At 31.7% G+C, this 14,341-nt stretch overlaps 1 protein-coding gene across 1 annotated transcript; it reads left to right on the top strand.

The window, feature by feature from the left end:
- The first annotated feature begins 3,494 nt into the window (after window positions 1-3,494).
- Window positions 3,495-13,354, top strand: LOC132748210 (uncharacterized). The gene is made up of 6 exons (XM_060737775.1): window positions 3,495-3,630; window positions 3,732-3,903; window positions 5,075-5,177; window positions 6,226-6,422; window positions 6,736-7,051; window positions 12,443-13,354. The coding sequence occupies exons 1-6, from the start codon at window positions 3,495-3,497 to the stop codon at window positions 12,614-12,616; spliced, it is 1,098 nt and encodes a 365-aa protein (XP_060593758.1). The 3' UTR covers window positions 12,617-13,354.
- Window positions 13,355-14,341: the final 987 nt, after the last annotated feature.

Below are 14,341 nucleotides of genomic sequence, written 5' to 3'. Positions count from 1 at the left end.
AGGCCTAGGAACTTCAAACTTGGTAAGGTGATTGTTCATGACCAGTAGATGACCTCTATTGATTTTGGGGTCAAGGGGTCAAAGGTTAAGGTCACATTGACCTTGTAAGTAAAAACGGTTTCCGATCAATAACTAAAGAACGCTTAGTTAAACAAACACTCAACAGACACTACATATACCAAAACCTAGATTAGAATTTTACAGAAAAGCTCTTGCGTACTCTGGGCCTAAAATCTGGAACAAAATACCATTACATATCAGGCAATCAAACAGTCTTACACTATTCAAAAAGTCATATTTCACATGATGGTTCTCTGGTGGAAACCTCTGCTTAGATGCTATACATGTATAAATATTTGTTTTTATATTGGTTGAATATTTTTGTTTTATATGTATGTAAATTTTCAATTTTGTTACAATCCAATTCAATGTTGAATGTATGTATATAATATCAACTCATTTTTTTAATTTCTTCTTATTTTTCAAGGTTGATCTAAAGTATGTCAGTGTTGATGTATAAATATGAAATCTACTTGTGTTATTATTTAATCTTTTATTGATGTATTATATTTTGTAAATGGTTTTGTATATTGTTGAGGCCCACAGGGAAGACAGGGCTTGCCCAACTGTGTTGCCTCATTAAATAAAGTCGTTACTTACTTACTTACTTAGGCCTAGTAACTAAAGAACGCTTAGGCCTAGGAACTTCAAACTTGGTATGGTGATTGGTCATGACCAGCAAATGACCCCTATTGATTTTGGGGTCAAAGGTTAAGGTCACATTGACCTTGTAGGTGAAAACGGTTTCCAATCAATAACTTAAGAAGGCTTAGGCCTAGAAACTTCAAACTTAGTATGATGATTGGTCATGACCAGCAGATGACCCCAAATGATTTTAGGGTCAATGGGTCAAAGGTCAAGGACACATTGACCTTGTAGGTAAAAACGGTTTCCGATCAATAACGAAAAAAACGCTTAGGCCTAGGAACTTCAAACTTGGTATGATGATTGGTCATGACCAGTAGATGACCCCTATTGATTTTGGGGTCAAGGGGTCAATGTCATATTGACCTTGTACTTAATGACGGTTTCTGACCAATAACTCAACAACTCAAGTTGCCTTGGTTGATATTTTATATTAAACTAAAAATGCTTTTGGTATACACATTTGAAGGTCTTATGTAATATAACAACTTGGCTGTCATTAATGAGGCCTATATGATTCATACAGTTTTTGCATATATTATTTGGTAAGATTTGTAATAACTTATAATGCTGCACACAACCTATGGGGTCACAATAATTATTACCTTGTGACTTGTCATGACCAGTAGATACTAGATAACCCTTATTGATTGTTTGTTCACTGGGTCAGAAGTCATGCATAATAACCTGATCACATGACTAATTGGCTGCCGATAGGGGGCATACTTGTTTTACAAACATATCTTGTTATTTTTCACGGATACTTGTTTTTTTCTATGGATTACATCTTCTCTCGATAAGCTTATTTTGTTACTATTTATGTTTGCGTTATTCATACTTATCGCCTGTTGTTGATCACGTGACACATTGTTTACATCTGAACTCGCGCGCATACTTTCACTTTCCGCAGACTTTAACTCCTTATCCTGCCCACTGATGTTGTCTTCTACTGTTGTATATGAATAAGTTCTGTTCATCAGTCTATCCGATAATTCACTCCAGTAGTTATTATTCAGCCTATCTGCCGGGTTCATTCTATCTGTTCCTAACACTTTCCACTAGTCCGGGAACATATCTTTCACACATTTCCCATCTATGTACAACACAGCCGGATATTTGATTTGCACTTTCTGTCTATTTGATCTCGCTGTTCTAGCTTCTGCTGTGTTATATAGTGAGGTCCTTGCCATTGAAATTTCTCTAGGATACTGTCTGTCTATTTCCAAATTACTACCTTTCAGCCTATATATATGCTTTGTCAGTATCAATCGCACGACCATCGGACTTTTTGGTCCGTCTTACCCTTATATTTATCTTGTGTAAGCCTTCCAAGCCTGTGCGCCCTCTCAATATACATATCCGTGGTGTCAATGTCTATCTCATCTTCAAGAAAACCCTTAACGAGTCTTTTACAGTTTTGAAAATGTGATTTTTCAGTGAGACCATATATCACTAAATTATTTCTCATACTCCTTGATTCACAATCAACAGATTTATAAGACAATACCTTTACTTTCCAGCCCAGTTCTTTACACAACTTCTCCATTTTACTCAGTCTCTCATCTAGTCACTTTAGGTTTACCCTCCGCCCGTCTGTCCGTCTGTCTGTCTGTCTATTCGTCAGTCCATCCGTCCACAAAACTAGATCCCGCGATAACGCAAAACATGCAAAAAGTACTGAAAATATTTTTTTATGAAACTTGGCATATGGATAAATGGCAGTCTTGAAATTATGCACGTCTTTCTCTTTTCTTCCTATGTTGAAAAGTCTGGTTACTATGGCAACAAATAGACTGAAATTATGACAAATTTAACACATAAACTGGATCCAGTGATAACGCAAAAAGTACTGAAATTATTTTTATGAAACTTGAAATATGAGTAGATGACAGTCTGGAGATTATGCACACCTTTTTTTTTCTTCCTATGTTGAAAATTCTGGTTGCTATGGCAACAAATAGACTGAATTTCAATATTTTTTTATTCTAGTTTTTACGCATTTTCACTATAACTTTTTTTATTTCTTAAGGTATATACATGCACTTTAAACTTTAAATATATGTTTCTTGTCATCAATCACACCATATGTGACAAGGTTTACAACTCTAGCTTAAAAATTATCAGAATTACCTCCATTGAACATAGAATTTTCATGAAAAAAAAAATGTTTTTTTAATAACTTCTTTATTTGTTAATAAATCTACTTCAAACTTCATATATTTGTTTCTTATTGTCACTCAACATTTGTGAGAAACTTCAATACTGTAGAAAGACTATTTGCAGAATTATGTCCCCCTTGAACTTAGATTTTTTTTCAAGAAATTGGTATTTTTTACTCCAACTTTTTCATTCCTTATAGGGTTTACTTCAAACTCCCACATCATAATTATATGACAAGGTTTATAAATCTGGAATCCCTATTTTCAGAATTATATCCTCCTTAAACTTTGAATTTTTCTTATTCATTCTTTAACTTTCTTATTTCTTTATGAATTTACTTCAAATTCAAAACCACTTGCCCCTCACCGCTGTGGGTTCGAATCCCGACAGGGACTTTGGATTCTTTCATATGAGTAAGCTATCCAGCTAGCTTACAGAACGCCGATGGTCCGTTCGTGCCTGAAATAATAAACGGAAGGGCACCTGAGTTCTCCCTCCACCAGTAAAGCTTGAACGTCGCCAAATGACCTATACTGTGTCGGTGTGACGTAAATCCCAATCAAACAAACAAATTCATCCTAATCACTTCATACCTTATCAACATTCTGTTTTCAATATATTTCATAAGAATGGTATTGACAGGTCCTGGATCAGTGGTAGAATATTTGTTTTTGAAAGTGAGCGGTCTGAAGGCCGAAAGCTGGAGAGCTAATAAATGTCATATTTTCACTTTCACTGATATGAGAATGTTGTCTATAAAATTAAGTAATTAGCCAATATTTTCAAAACAAAGAAATATGAACGTATTACAAAACTAGAAAAATGACTAATATTTAAATGCGAATTAATTCTTCATTTATTTTCAGACTTTGAAGAACCGCCAACAAACATCTCTGTAGGAGTATTAAACGTTGTTCCCACTCTTCGTCACAAAGTTGACAACGAAGATCCAAATCTTCTTCTGCCCTACATTGAATTTGAATGCAAAGAAACATCAAATATTGAAAGACCGGAGCATCTTTATTATTCTACATATTGGTATTTTAAATCATGTTAAATTTCACAATATCGATTTCTTGAAATTTTGTAACAGTATTATGAACAAATTCAAATCAAATTTTAATCAGATGATCATTTTTATATTACCTGACCATTGTCAGGTTGAACTTTTGTGATTGTAAGATATCTCCAGTTTTATTTTTCATTTGACTTAATTGACTTGACTTAGAACAAAACTTGTGTCATTCAATTTAAGGAATGTTTATATATGGTGAATTATTAAAGAGCTGAAAACAATATAATTACTTTACTGTCCTTATTTAAATTTGAACATTGAGTATATTTAACATAAAAAATGCTTAAATTGACAATAAGTAATTATTAAAATAAATAAAGAATGATTCTTAAAATAGAATTCTTCATAAACAAAAACTGACAATACGTACTGTTCGTAAGTTTGTAATTAGTAGATGAATTTGATTTATACTTTGACAAAAGAACACATAAGATGTTACCAATATGTGTAGCGATTCAAGAGTGATATTAATCTTTAACTGATCTTTACCGTAAAATTCAATTATATAATTTCGTTCATGTTTCGTAGAAATTTGTTATATATCACAGCATTTAATACATATTTTAGGAAACTACAAAATGTTGGAAAAAACTGTAATACTGCTTGGAGTGAATATTACATTGACCTTTATTTAAAATTTATCACATTTGCTATTACTTTATTAGCAATAACTTGAAAAACATCAATAAGTACAAACGTTTTTAACCTTGAAAAAGTCTTACCAGAATCGCAGGTAATAAAATATATATTAACCTTTATGAACCTTAAATAGGGTTTCAGGTGATTGTAGGTAAATTATCTTTGGCTTAAACTATGTAAGTCCTCAATCATTATACTTATGTAAGACAAAATTCAAATATATTTCAGCCAAACATACAAGGGTCGATCTGATTACATGAAATATTCCAAAGTTTAATATGCATATTCTACAATATACTCACAAAAACTATATTACGCAAACTTCGTCAATAATATTCAGCGACTTTTGGCTTATTGACTTCAGCTATGGATATTACGTCCGTTTAAAATTAATTATTTTCTTCAACTCTATTGAAATATCAAACATTATTTTCTCGTTGTATATTGATGCAACAATGAAAGCATATTTTCTGTACCTCTGATTATCTGCATCAGGACCATCAATAGAAAAACAGCATTTAGCTTTGAGAGAAACGAGGGAATAATATCATTACTAGAAGAACAACTTCAGAAAGAGAAAATCAGTCTTGGGATAACGGTAAATACTAATGTCCTTTTTTTCTTAAGTATAAAATTAATAATAATTATTATTATCATTAAGTAGAACAATTTCAAATGAGTCAAAATGAGTTAATCATAAACATAATAATTTGAAGAACCAGTTTCACCTGTTCGCGCTTTAAGATTGCCCTCTCTCTGTCTGTCCATCTGTCCGCTAAAAAAATGGTCATAGGATAACTCAAAATGTACTTAGAATATTTTTGTATAACTGAAAATAGGGATAAATGGCAGAATTGAGATTATGCCTACCAATTTATTTAAAAAACAACAACAAACAACAAAGAACAACACAATATCCCCACAAAAAGCACAAAAACAACAAATACAACACAAGACACAACAACATAATACCGACAAAAAAGAAAAATCCTTAAAAAACAAACTTGTTGCTATGGTAACAATTAGATATTTTAATTCCTTACTGGTAACAACCCTCAGTCCGTCAGTTCGTCTTATCGACCGTTTCGAAAAACTACATCCTGAGACCTGAATTGAAATAAAGTTGAAACATTTGTTATAGACAGTGATTGTGAGAAAACGTGATCTTTTGATTATCTTTTATATAAATATAATTTCCTTATAAGGCAGGGATACCTAAATAAGTAAGGATAATACAGATAAATCTTGAAGATATAGTAGTTCCTAAGAACTCAAAACTTCATTCATAGTGTCATCAACGGCATGATTGAAATGTCATGGCTCTTTGGAATGACACTTACATACTTCTTGCGGGGTATTACCGGAAGGGGACTTTTGTATTGCTCGCAATACTTTGATTATTGTTTGTTTATCAGTATTTTGATGATGTCATAGATGAAAAGTCATTATCAATTATCTAATTGTAACAACGTTGATGGAAACGTAAAGCATTTTCTGGATTTAGTTTTTTTACATGGGTTATAAAATGACTTAGATCAGAGCGATAAAAAGATGTATTTTTTTATGGTTGCAAAACAAAAATTTTACATTTCAATTACAATTTCCTTCGTTCTATGTAAACTCAGTACATTTATAATATTTTTTAGGTGCAAAAAAATATTGGAACACATTCACGTCAAACACGCTCGAGTAACGTTTGCTTTAAGCACGCTGACATTCATATGGGGACAGGGGATTTTGATTTCCGTGAACTATACGGAACATTCCAGATCTATAAAAGCAATGATTTAAAAGATAAAAGCGGAATCAAGGTGTCTACAAGGAGTTTTGTAGATGCATGGAGGTAATAGGTTTAAACTAAATGGAGTGTACATGATTTTATATGCTCTAACTTGTCTTTATTGAAATAACAAAACATATCATTGACATATTTTTTACATGCATATAGTTTAAATGAAACTTTGGTCAATTTAATTAGTGCTCATAAGCTTCTTTTATCATACATTCTTAATCTCAACAAAGTTTGAACATGCCTTTTCGAAATACCTGTAAAAAATTGTTTTACTTGAAAGTGACTGAATGTGAGTTTTTTAAATTCATATTCATTTTAAGCTTCATAATTATTTTAGGTTCCGTTCGATTATTTATATATTTAGACGACGTACAACTGACGTTGATTATTTAGAGCCAAAGTGTCTCGATAACGTAAACAAATGGACAGACAGAAGATATCATCAACATTGCGTATGTTATTGTGCAGATTGTACAGAAATTAAAAACACAGCAGTTTGCTCACCATCGCAGTATGTGAATTGTACTGTCGACAAAAATAGAGCAATAGAGCTTTGCAAACAACAAAAAGTAGTGTGTAGGTCAATACAAAGGCAAAGAAGATCTTCATTTTCTAGCGATCCTATTGCGGAAATGAGAAGAAGAGCTGCTCTTTCTTATAAAGTTAAACCTGTTGCTAAGGTAGGTGCAACATTTTTTTCTGCGTTTAACCGTACAATGATTCTACTTTTCACTTTGAGCTGTAAGATAAATATTTTGCATTAATCAATTCGTCCAGAATTAACATTGCTTGTGAGTTGGGGTAGCGGGCGGACTCAAGAGTCTTATGATGAACCGTTATTTCTCAAAAACAAATCGATTTATGATTGTTTCGTTGTAATGAAATAAAGACAAATATAAAACACAGTATGTATCAAGATTATCAAGATCATCTAAGCTGGATGAAAATACTCTAATGATAATAACATGCTTGAAGTGCAAAGAGCAATAACAGTTCTCACTATTATATTTTAATGTTGCCTATTTCTAAAGCTTGTTTTGATTGAAATTCATTTACGAAAACATAAGAAATATAAAAATGGTTTGGTTTTAGCATGCAGCTCCTGCATCATAGTGAAAATAACCAAATAAGGTGAACATTTCTACCGATCGCTCAGACTTACATATAAATAAGAAAATAATGATAAAATAAAATATAACTACCTCTATGTTGGTTTAACAATGGTATTTGGGTATCGCTTGGTATAACGTTCAATCAAACTTTTTCTGCAGATACAAAAGTGACACGGATAATCGCTGACTACCTTGAAATTTGTAAAAGATAACATGTTACTCAAATAGGCCTTGATATTAATTTTCTCCACAAGCAAATATATCAATAAAATGTATAATTTTGACCAATCCTCGCCTCTGAAATGACGTGTCCATCCTTTGTCCGTCGTAGGTGTCGTCGTTGAATTTAGTTGGAAGCTTATTGAAACACTCTCGAATCCGTTTCTGGAACCAACCTGTACTAAGCTTTGAAAAATTTAAGTCACATATTTTTCAAAATCTAGGGAAATTTAGAGCATTTCCTAGACGGGTAGTGAAATGACACACATTGTCCGGTTTATAGTAACACATGTAAATGCACGTCACGCTATTTGTCATTAATTCCAAACATTGATTGGTGTTTGTAGAAATGACTAAAATTTACGATTATCCGTATGTAACGTGATATACTATGTCAGAGTATTAAAACGTCCCGGTTAAATGATTTTGTAAACAATATTACTGAAAAATAAACCAGTCACGTGACAATTCGTTTGACAATTACCACCTGGCCAATCCATATAGCTAGTACCAATTGCGTAATATGATGTAATAAAGGGGTAATACAATTTTAGCACCGTGGTGTTTCAATCTAAATTACTGTTGAAAAAGAAGTCTAATAATACTTTAAATAGAGGACTTGTGCATGTGCTTTGTGATAATTGAATTATTATCCCGCATAATTTCTTAAATCTGTTATAAATATCAATACACTTTTAAAGAACTTACCACTTAAAGTCATTTCAAAATAATTTACTGTTTTCCAGGTGACATAACTTTTTATACCTTTTATTAAAGTCCGAAAGTATGCGAATCATACAGTCGGGTATATTTCCCGAGGGGTAAAGTCAGGGACTCCCCTTTTCACTTTCCTGATCGAGAAATTGTAAGTAAAAAAATTCCCGTTTTGGAAAGACACGTCCACTTTTCATATACCTTGGATTATGGCCTATCTTAAAACAATTATCTTAAACTTTGCCGAGCGCAAATATATATAGCGCCATAATTTGTGAGAAATTTTACCAAAAAAGTTGAAGAATATTAAAAACAGTTCACATTTTCCTGATTTAGAAATATTCTTAAAATTTAATAGTTTCTCTGAATGATTTTAAATTATCTAATCAATTCGAAGAAATGATGTTCGATATTCACTCCGTGGCTCATATTCTAAGGTATATGAAAATTGGGCGTTTTCTTGCCAAAACAGGAATTTGACGATTAGGAAAGTAAAAAGGGGAGTCCCCGACTTTGCCGTTCGAGAAATAAACCCGATTGTGAATAGAAAGAGTATATTGCCCATACATTTCATATTCACGACCTCCAATTTAGAAGTATAGTGCTTTGAAAATACAAGTAGTAAACCTTCGTACACCATTTACTGTTATTAAACAATATAAACCATTCTAAACTAATGGTTGATCTTTCTGATTGCATTCAAATGTTTATGAAGTTATTGATTACTGATATAATCTATTTCATCGTCCTACGCAGAGTTGTAGCGTAAAAAGGTATATAAAGTGATATTCGCATTAAATTCTAACAATATATGTGTAAAATTCGGTGGATAAACTTTGTCAAAAACACTCTCGATGAATTGGGACTTTCTGAGTATTTTATAAATCAAAATGTTCGTAATTTGTTACATTTCAAAAATGTTGTTAACACCAAATTAAATGATTTCTACTTGAATGAATAGTACAGCACTGTTGATACATCTCCAAAATGTTTAGTTTATCGAATGTTTAAAAAGAAATGCAATTTTGAAGAATATTTATGTAAACTACCAGTTGATCTTATGAAATATCTTTGCAAATTTAGAACTACAAATCACCTTCTCCCTGTAGAAATAGGCCGTCATCTTGGCATTGAAAGAAATATTAGAACCTGTACTCATTGTAATTGATGATAAATTGCATTGTTTGCTTGAATGTGATACATTTAAAGAAATCAGAACAAAATGTTAAAGCATTACTATTATTGTTACTCAAATGCCTATACACTGGAAGAGAACTAATGAACTGTATAGATCATGCTAAATTAACAAAATTAGGTTTACTTTGTAAGAAAATACTGTCATTTGTTCAATGAGATTTTTTTGTCACTTGCCATTCTCTCATTTTATTCGTTTTAATTTTACAATACTTTACACTGTATAGACGAAGGGAGTCACGTGACCTGAAGAAGGTTAACATTCCCAGTGCCCAGCGTTTATCTACATTTAAACTTGCTACAGATTTTTAGCAGACAACAAAGAGGGTGATTTACTGATAAATAATTTTATGCTTGAATTCTTATAAAAAGAACAGACACTACAAAAAAATTAGTTATTAAATAAAAATATTATTAACATGTGAAATAGTTTAAAACAAATTATTATGACTTCATGCAATGACATTTGGACAATGACAATGAGTATTATGTGGCTACAGGAACGACAGGTAACTGTCCTGTTTTTGATGTCATTTATACAGTAAGCTTTTATGCGGCTATTTTCTTTCTGTGGCAAAAAGAAAATAGAGAGAACATTGGAGAATCTTCATAGTTCCTATATTGTTAGATCGTCCATCTTTCCGTCTGTCAATCCGTGAGTCCGTCTGTACGCATAATGGATACAGCGATAACTCAAAAAGTACTAAAATATTTTTATGAAACTTAAAATATGGATAAATGGCAATTTTGATCCTATGATGAAAAATCTTATTTTTGCTCAAAATATGGCAAATATAGCAATATATTGTGATAATTGAAATTGCACTGAAAATATATGATGTATGCAATTATGATTACTGTAGTGTTGTTGTTTCAACATTTTAAAAGGTATCAGCTCCAAACTTAAACTTCTTGGTAACCATGAGGGGCATATTTCTGAAAGCTATATGTTAAAGTTATGCCCCTTATTAATTTAGATTTTTTTGTCACAATTACCTAATTTAATAGAATGGTTTTAAACCTATGACATGCATCAACATGACACTTTGAATTCTTGATTATTAAGACAAACACAGTTGTAAGACAATAATCAATACTCTGAGAGCAATATTTTTTTTAGGATTTTCGCCCATTTTTAACTTTTTGTCAAACGTGTCTATCATGTAGAATTTGTAAATATGAAAGGTATCAACATGAAACTAAGAATACATGTTTATAATGACAAGGCATGTTCGCTAGACAAGACACAGAATTTTTGAATCGATATTATTAATGTCCCCTTTTTACTAAAGTATAATTATAATAATAATTATTATTATCATTAAGTAGAACAATTTCAAAACTGAACGGTATCAACATGAAACTTGATATTTGTTGATCATGACGTGAAATGTTTTATTGACAAGGGTAAATATCCTGAATTCAATATATTTAGGTGTAATGTCGCTTTTTGAATTAGAATATTTATAAAAAAAAATATTATTGATATGAGTTTCCCTTAAGAGACGAGCATGTTGTGCTCTTGTTTACCTTCCTAAGTTAAAAGTGTGGCTATGTCAATTAATAGAATTGAAAATTTGCAAAAGAGAAATAACTATATTTGGATCAAACTATAACTTCAATAAAATATTTTCTATTGAAACTTGAAAAATGAGTCAATCATAAACATAATAATTTGAAGAACCAGTTTCACCTGTTCGCGCTTTAAGATTGCCCTCTCTCTGTCTGTCCATCTGTCCGCAAACAACTTGGTCATAGGATAACTTAAAATGTACTTAAAATATTTTAATATAACTTAAAAAAGGGAAAAATGGCTGTATGATGACTATGCCTACCAATTTATTTTAAAAAAAATCAACAAACAGACAAACAACAAAGAACAGCAAAAATATCCCCACAAAAGGCACAAAAAACAAAAACAACACAAAAAAAACATAATACTAACAAAAAAGAAAAACCCTTAAAAAACAAACTTGTTGATATGGTAACAATTAGACATTTTAATTCCTTACCGGTTACAACCCTTTGTCCGTCAGTTCGTCTTATCGACCGTTTCGAAAAACTACATCCTGAGACCTGAATTGAAATAAAGTTGAAACATTTGTTATAGACAGTGATTGTGAGAAAATTTGACCTTTTGATTATCTTTTATATGAATATAATTTCCTTATAGGACAGGGATACTTAAATCCGTAAGGAAAATACAGATACATCTTGAAGATAAAGTAGTTCCTAAGAACTCAAAAATTCATTCATGGTGTCATCAATGTCATGATTGAAATGTGATGGCCCTTTGGAATGACACTTACATACTTCTTGCGGGGGTATTACCGGAAGGGGACTTTTGTATTGCTCGCAATACTTTGATAATTGTTTGTTTATCAGTATTTTGATGATGACATAAATGAAAAGTCATTGCCAATTATCTAATTGTGACAACGTTGATGGAGTCGTAAAGCATTTTCTGGATTTTGATTGTTTTACATGGGTTATAAAATGACTTAGATCAGAGCGATAAAAAAGGTTTGTCAAATACGTATCCGTTGATTACGTATAGTTCAACATAGTGCTTTCGTAGGTAAAATTATCTAAACGACGAGTTGTCGTCTTCAGCTCTTATTTAAAACAGAAATGGTATCAAAATTTTTTTTTAATCTATTCTTAAGAAGTGTTAGTGAGTCGATGTAATATATAATATGTAAAAATGAATTGTTAAAAAGTTTCATTCTCAGCTAAAATGAAGTTTATTTTTGATGGTTGCAAAAATTTTACAAGTTTAATTAAAATTGTCTTCGTTCTATGTAAACTCAGTACATGTATTATATTTTTTAGGTTCAAACAAATAATGGAACACGTCAACCACACACGAGTAACGTTTGCCTTTTGAACTTTAACATTCATATGGGGACAGGGGATTTTGAGAACACCTGTGGACTATGCGGAACATTCCGCACAAAGATTTACAAGATAGCAGTGGAATCAAGGTGTCTACAAGGAGTTTTGTAGACGCATGGAGGAAATAGGTTTAAACTAAATGGAGTGTGCATGATTTCTATATGCTCTAAATTGTCTTTAACGAAATAACAAAAAATATCATTGACATTTTTTACATGCATATAGTTTAAATGATTTTGGGCAGCTTAATATGTGCTCATAAGTTTTTTTATCATACATTCTTAATTTCAACAAATTTTGAACATGTCTTTTCGAAGTACCTGTAAAAGTTGTTTTACTTGAATGTGACTAATAGTTTTAAATTCATGCTCATTGTAAGCTTTATAACTATTTTAGCTTCCGTTCGATTTTTTTTATGTATTTAGACTACGTACAACTGATGTTGATTATTTAGAGCCAAAGTGTCTCGATAACGTAAACAAATGGACAGACGAAGGACGTCATCAATATTGTAATTGTAAATATTGTACAGATATTGAACACACAGCAGTTTCCTCACCATCGCAGTATGTGAATTGTACTGTCGACAAAAATAGAGCAATAAAGCATTGCGAAAAACATAAAGTAATGTGTAGGTCACAACAAAGGCAAAGAAGATCTTCATTTTCTAGCGGTCCCCATGCAGAAATGAGAATAGCTGCTCTTTCTTATAAAGTTAAACCTGTTGCTAAGGAGGGTGCAACATTTTTTCTGCGTTTACAATGATTCTCCCTTTCACTTTGAGCTGAAAGTTAAAAAGTTTGCATTACTCTATTCGTCCAGAATTAACATTGCTTGTGAGTTGGGGTTAGGGGGAAGGGGGGGGGGGAGACTCAAGAGACTTATCATGAACCGTTATTTCTCAAAAACAAATCGATTTATTATTGTTTCGTTGTAATGAATTGACAAATATAAAACACAGTCTGTATCAAGATTATCAAGATCATCTAAGCTGGATGAAAATACCAGGCTCTAATGATAATAACATGCTTGAAGTGCAAAAAGGCATAACAATTCTCACTATTATATTTTAATATTGCCGATTTCTAAAGCTGGTTTTGATTGAAATTTATTTACGTAAGAAATATAAAAATGGTTTGGTTTTAGCATACATCTCCTACATCATAGTGAAAATAACCAAATAAGGTGAACATTTCTACCGATCGCTCAAACTTACATATAAATAAGAAAATAATGATAAAATAAAATATAACTACCTCTATGTTGGTTTAACAATGGTATTTGGATATCGCTTGGTATAACTTTAAAAGTGACACGGATAATCGCTGACTGCCTTGAAATTCGAAAAAAAAGATACATGTTACTCAAATAGGCCTTGATATTAATTTTCTCCACAAGCAAATATATCAATAAAATGTATAATTTTGACCAATCCTCGCCTCTGAAATGACGTGTCCATCCTTTGTCCGTCGTAGGTGTCGTCGTTGAATTTAGTTGGAAGCTTATTGAAACACTCTCGAATCCATTAATTCCAAACATTGATTGGTAAAAATTACTAAAATTTACGATTATCTTAATTTAAGGTGATTAACTATGTCAGAGTATGAAAACGTTCCGGTTAAATGATTTTGTAAACTATATAGCTGAAAAATCAACCGGTCACGTGACAATTCGTTTGACACTTACCACCTGACCAATCCATATACCTAGTACCAATTGCGTAATATGATGTAATATAGGGGTAATAAAATTTTATCTATAACAACGTGCTGTTTCAAACTAAATTACTGATGAAAAAGTCATCTAATGATACTTTAACAGAGGACTTTTTACACT

This window comes from Ruditapes philippinarum, unplaced genomic scaffold (assembly GCF_026571515.1).
Source record: "Ruditapes philippinarum isolate M1 unplaced genomic scaffold, ASM2657151v2 ctg356_1_1_1_1, whole genome shotgun sequence".
NCBI lineage: Eukaryota > Metazoa > Mollusca > Bivalvia > Venerida > Veneridae > Ruditapes > Ruditapes philippinarum.
Note: the sequence above shows the minus strand (reverse complement) of the source record. Positions and strands in the feature narration are given on the sequence as shown.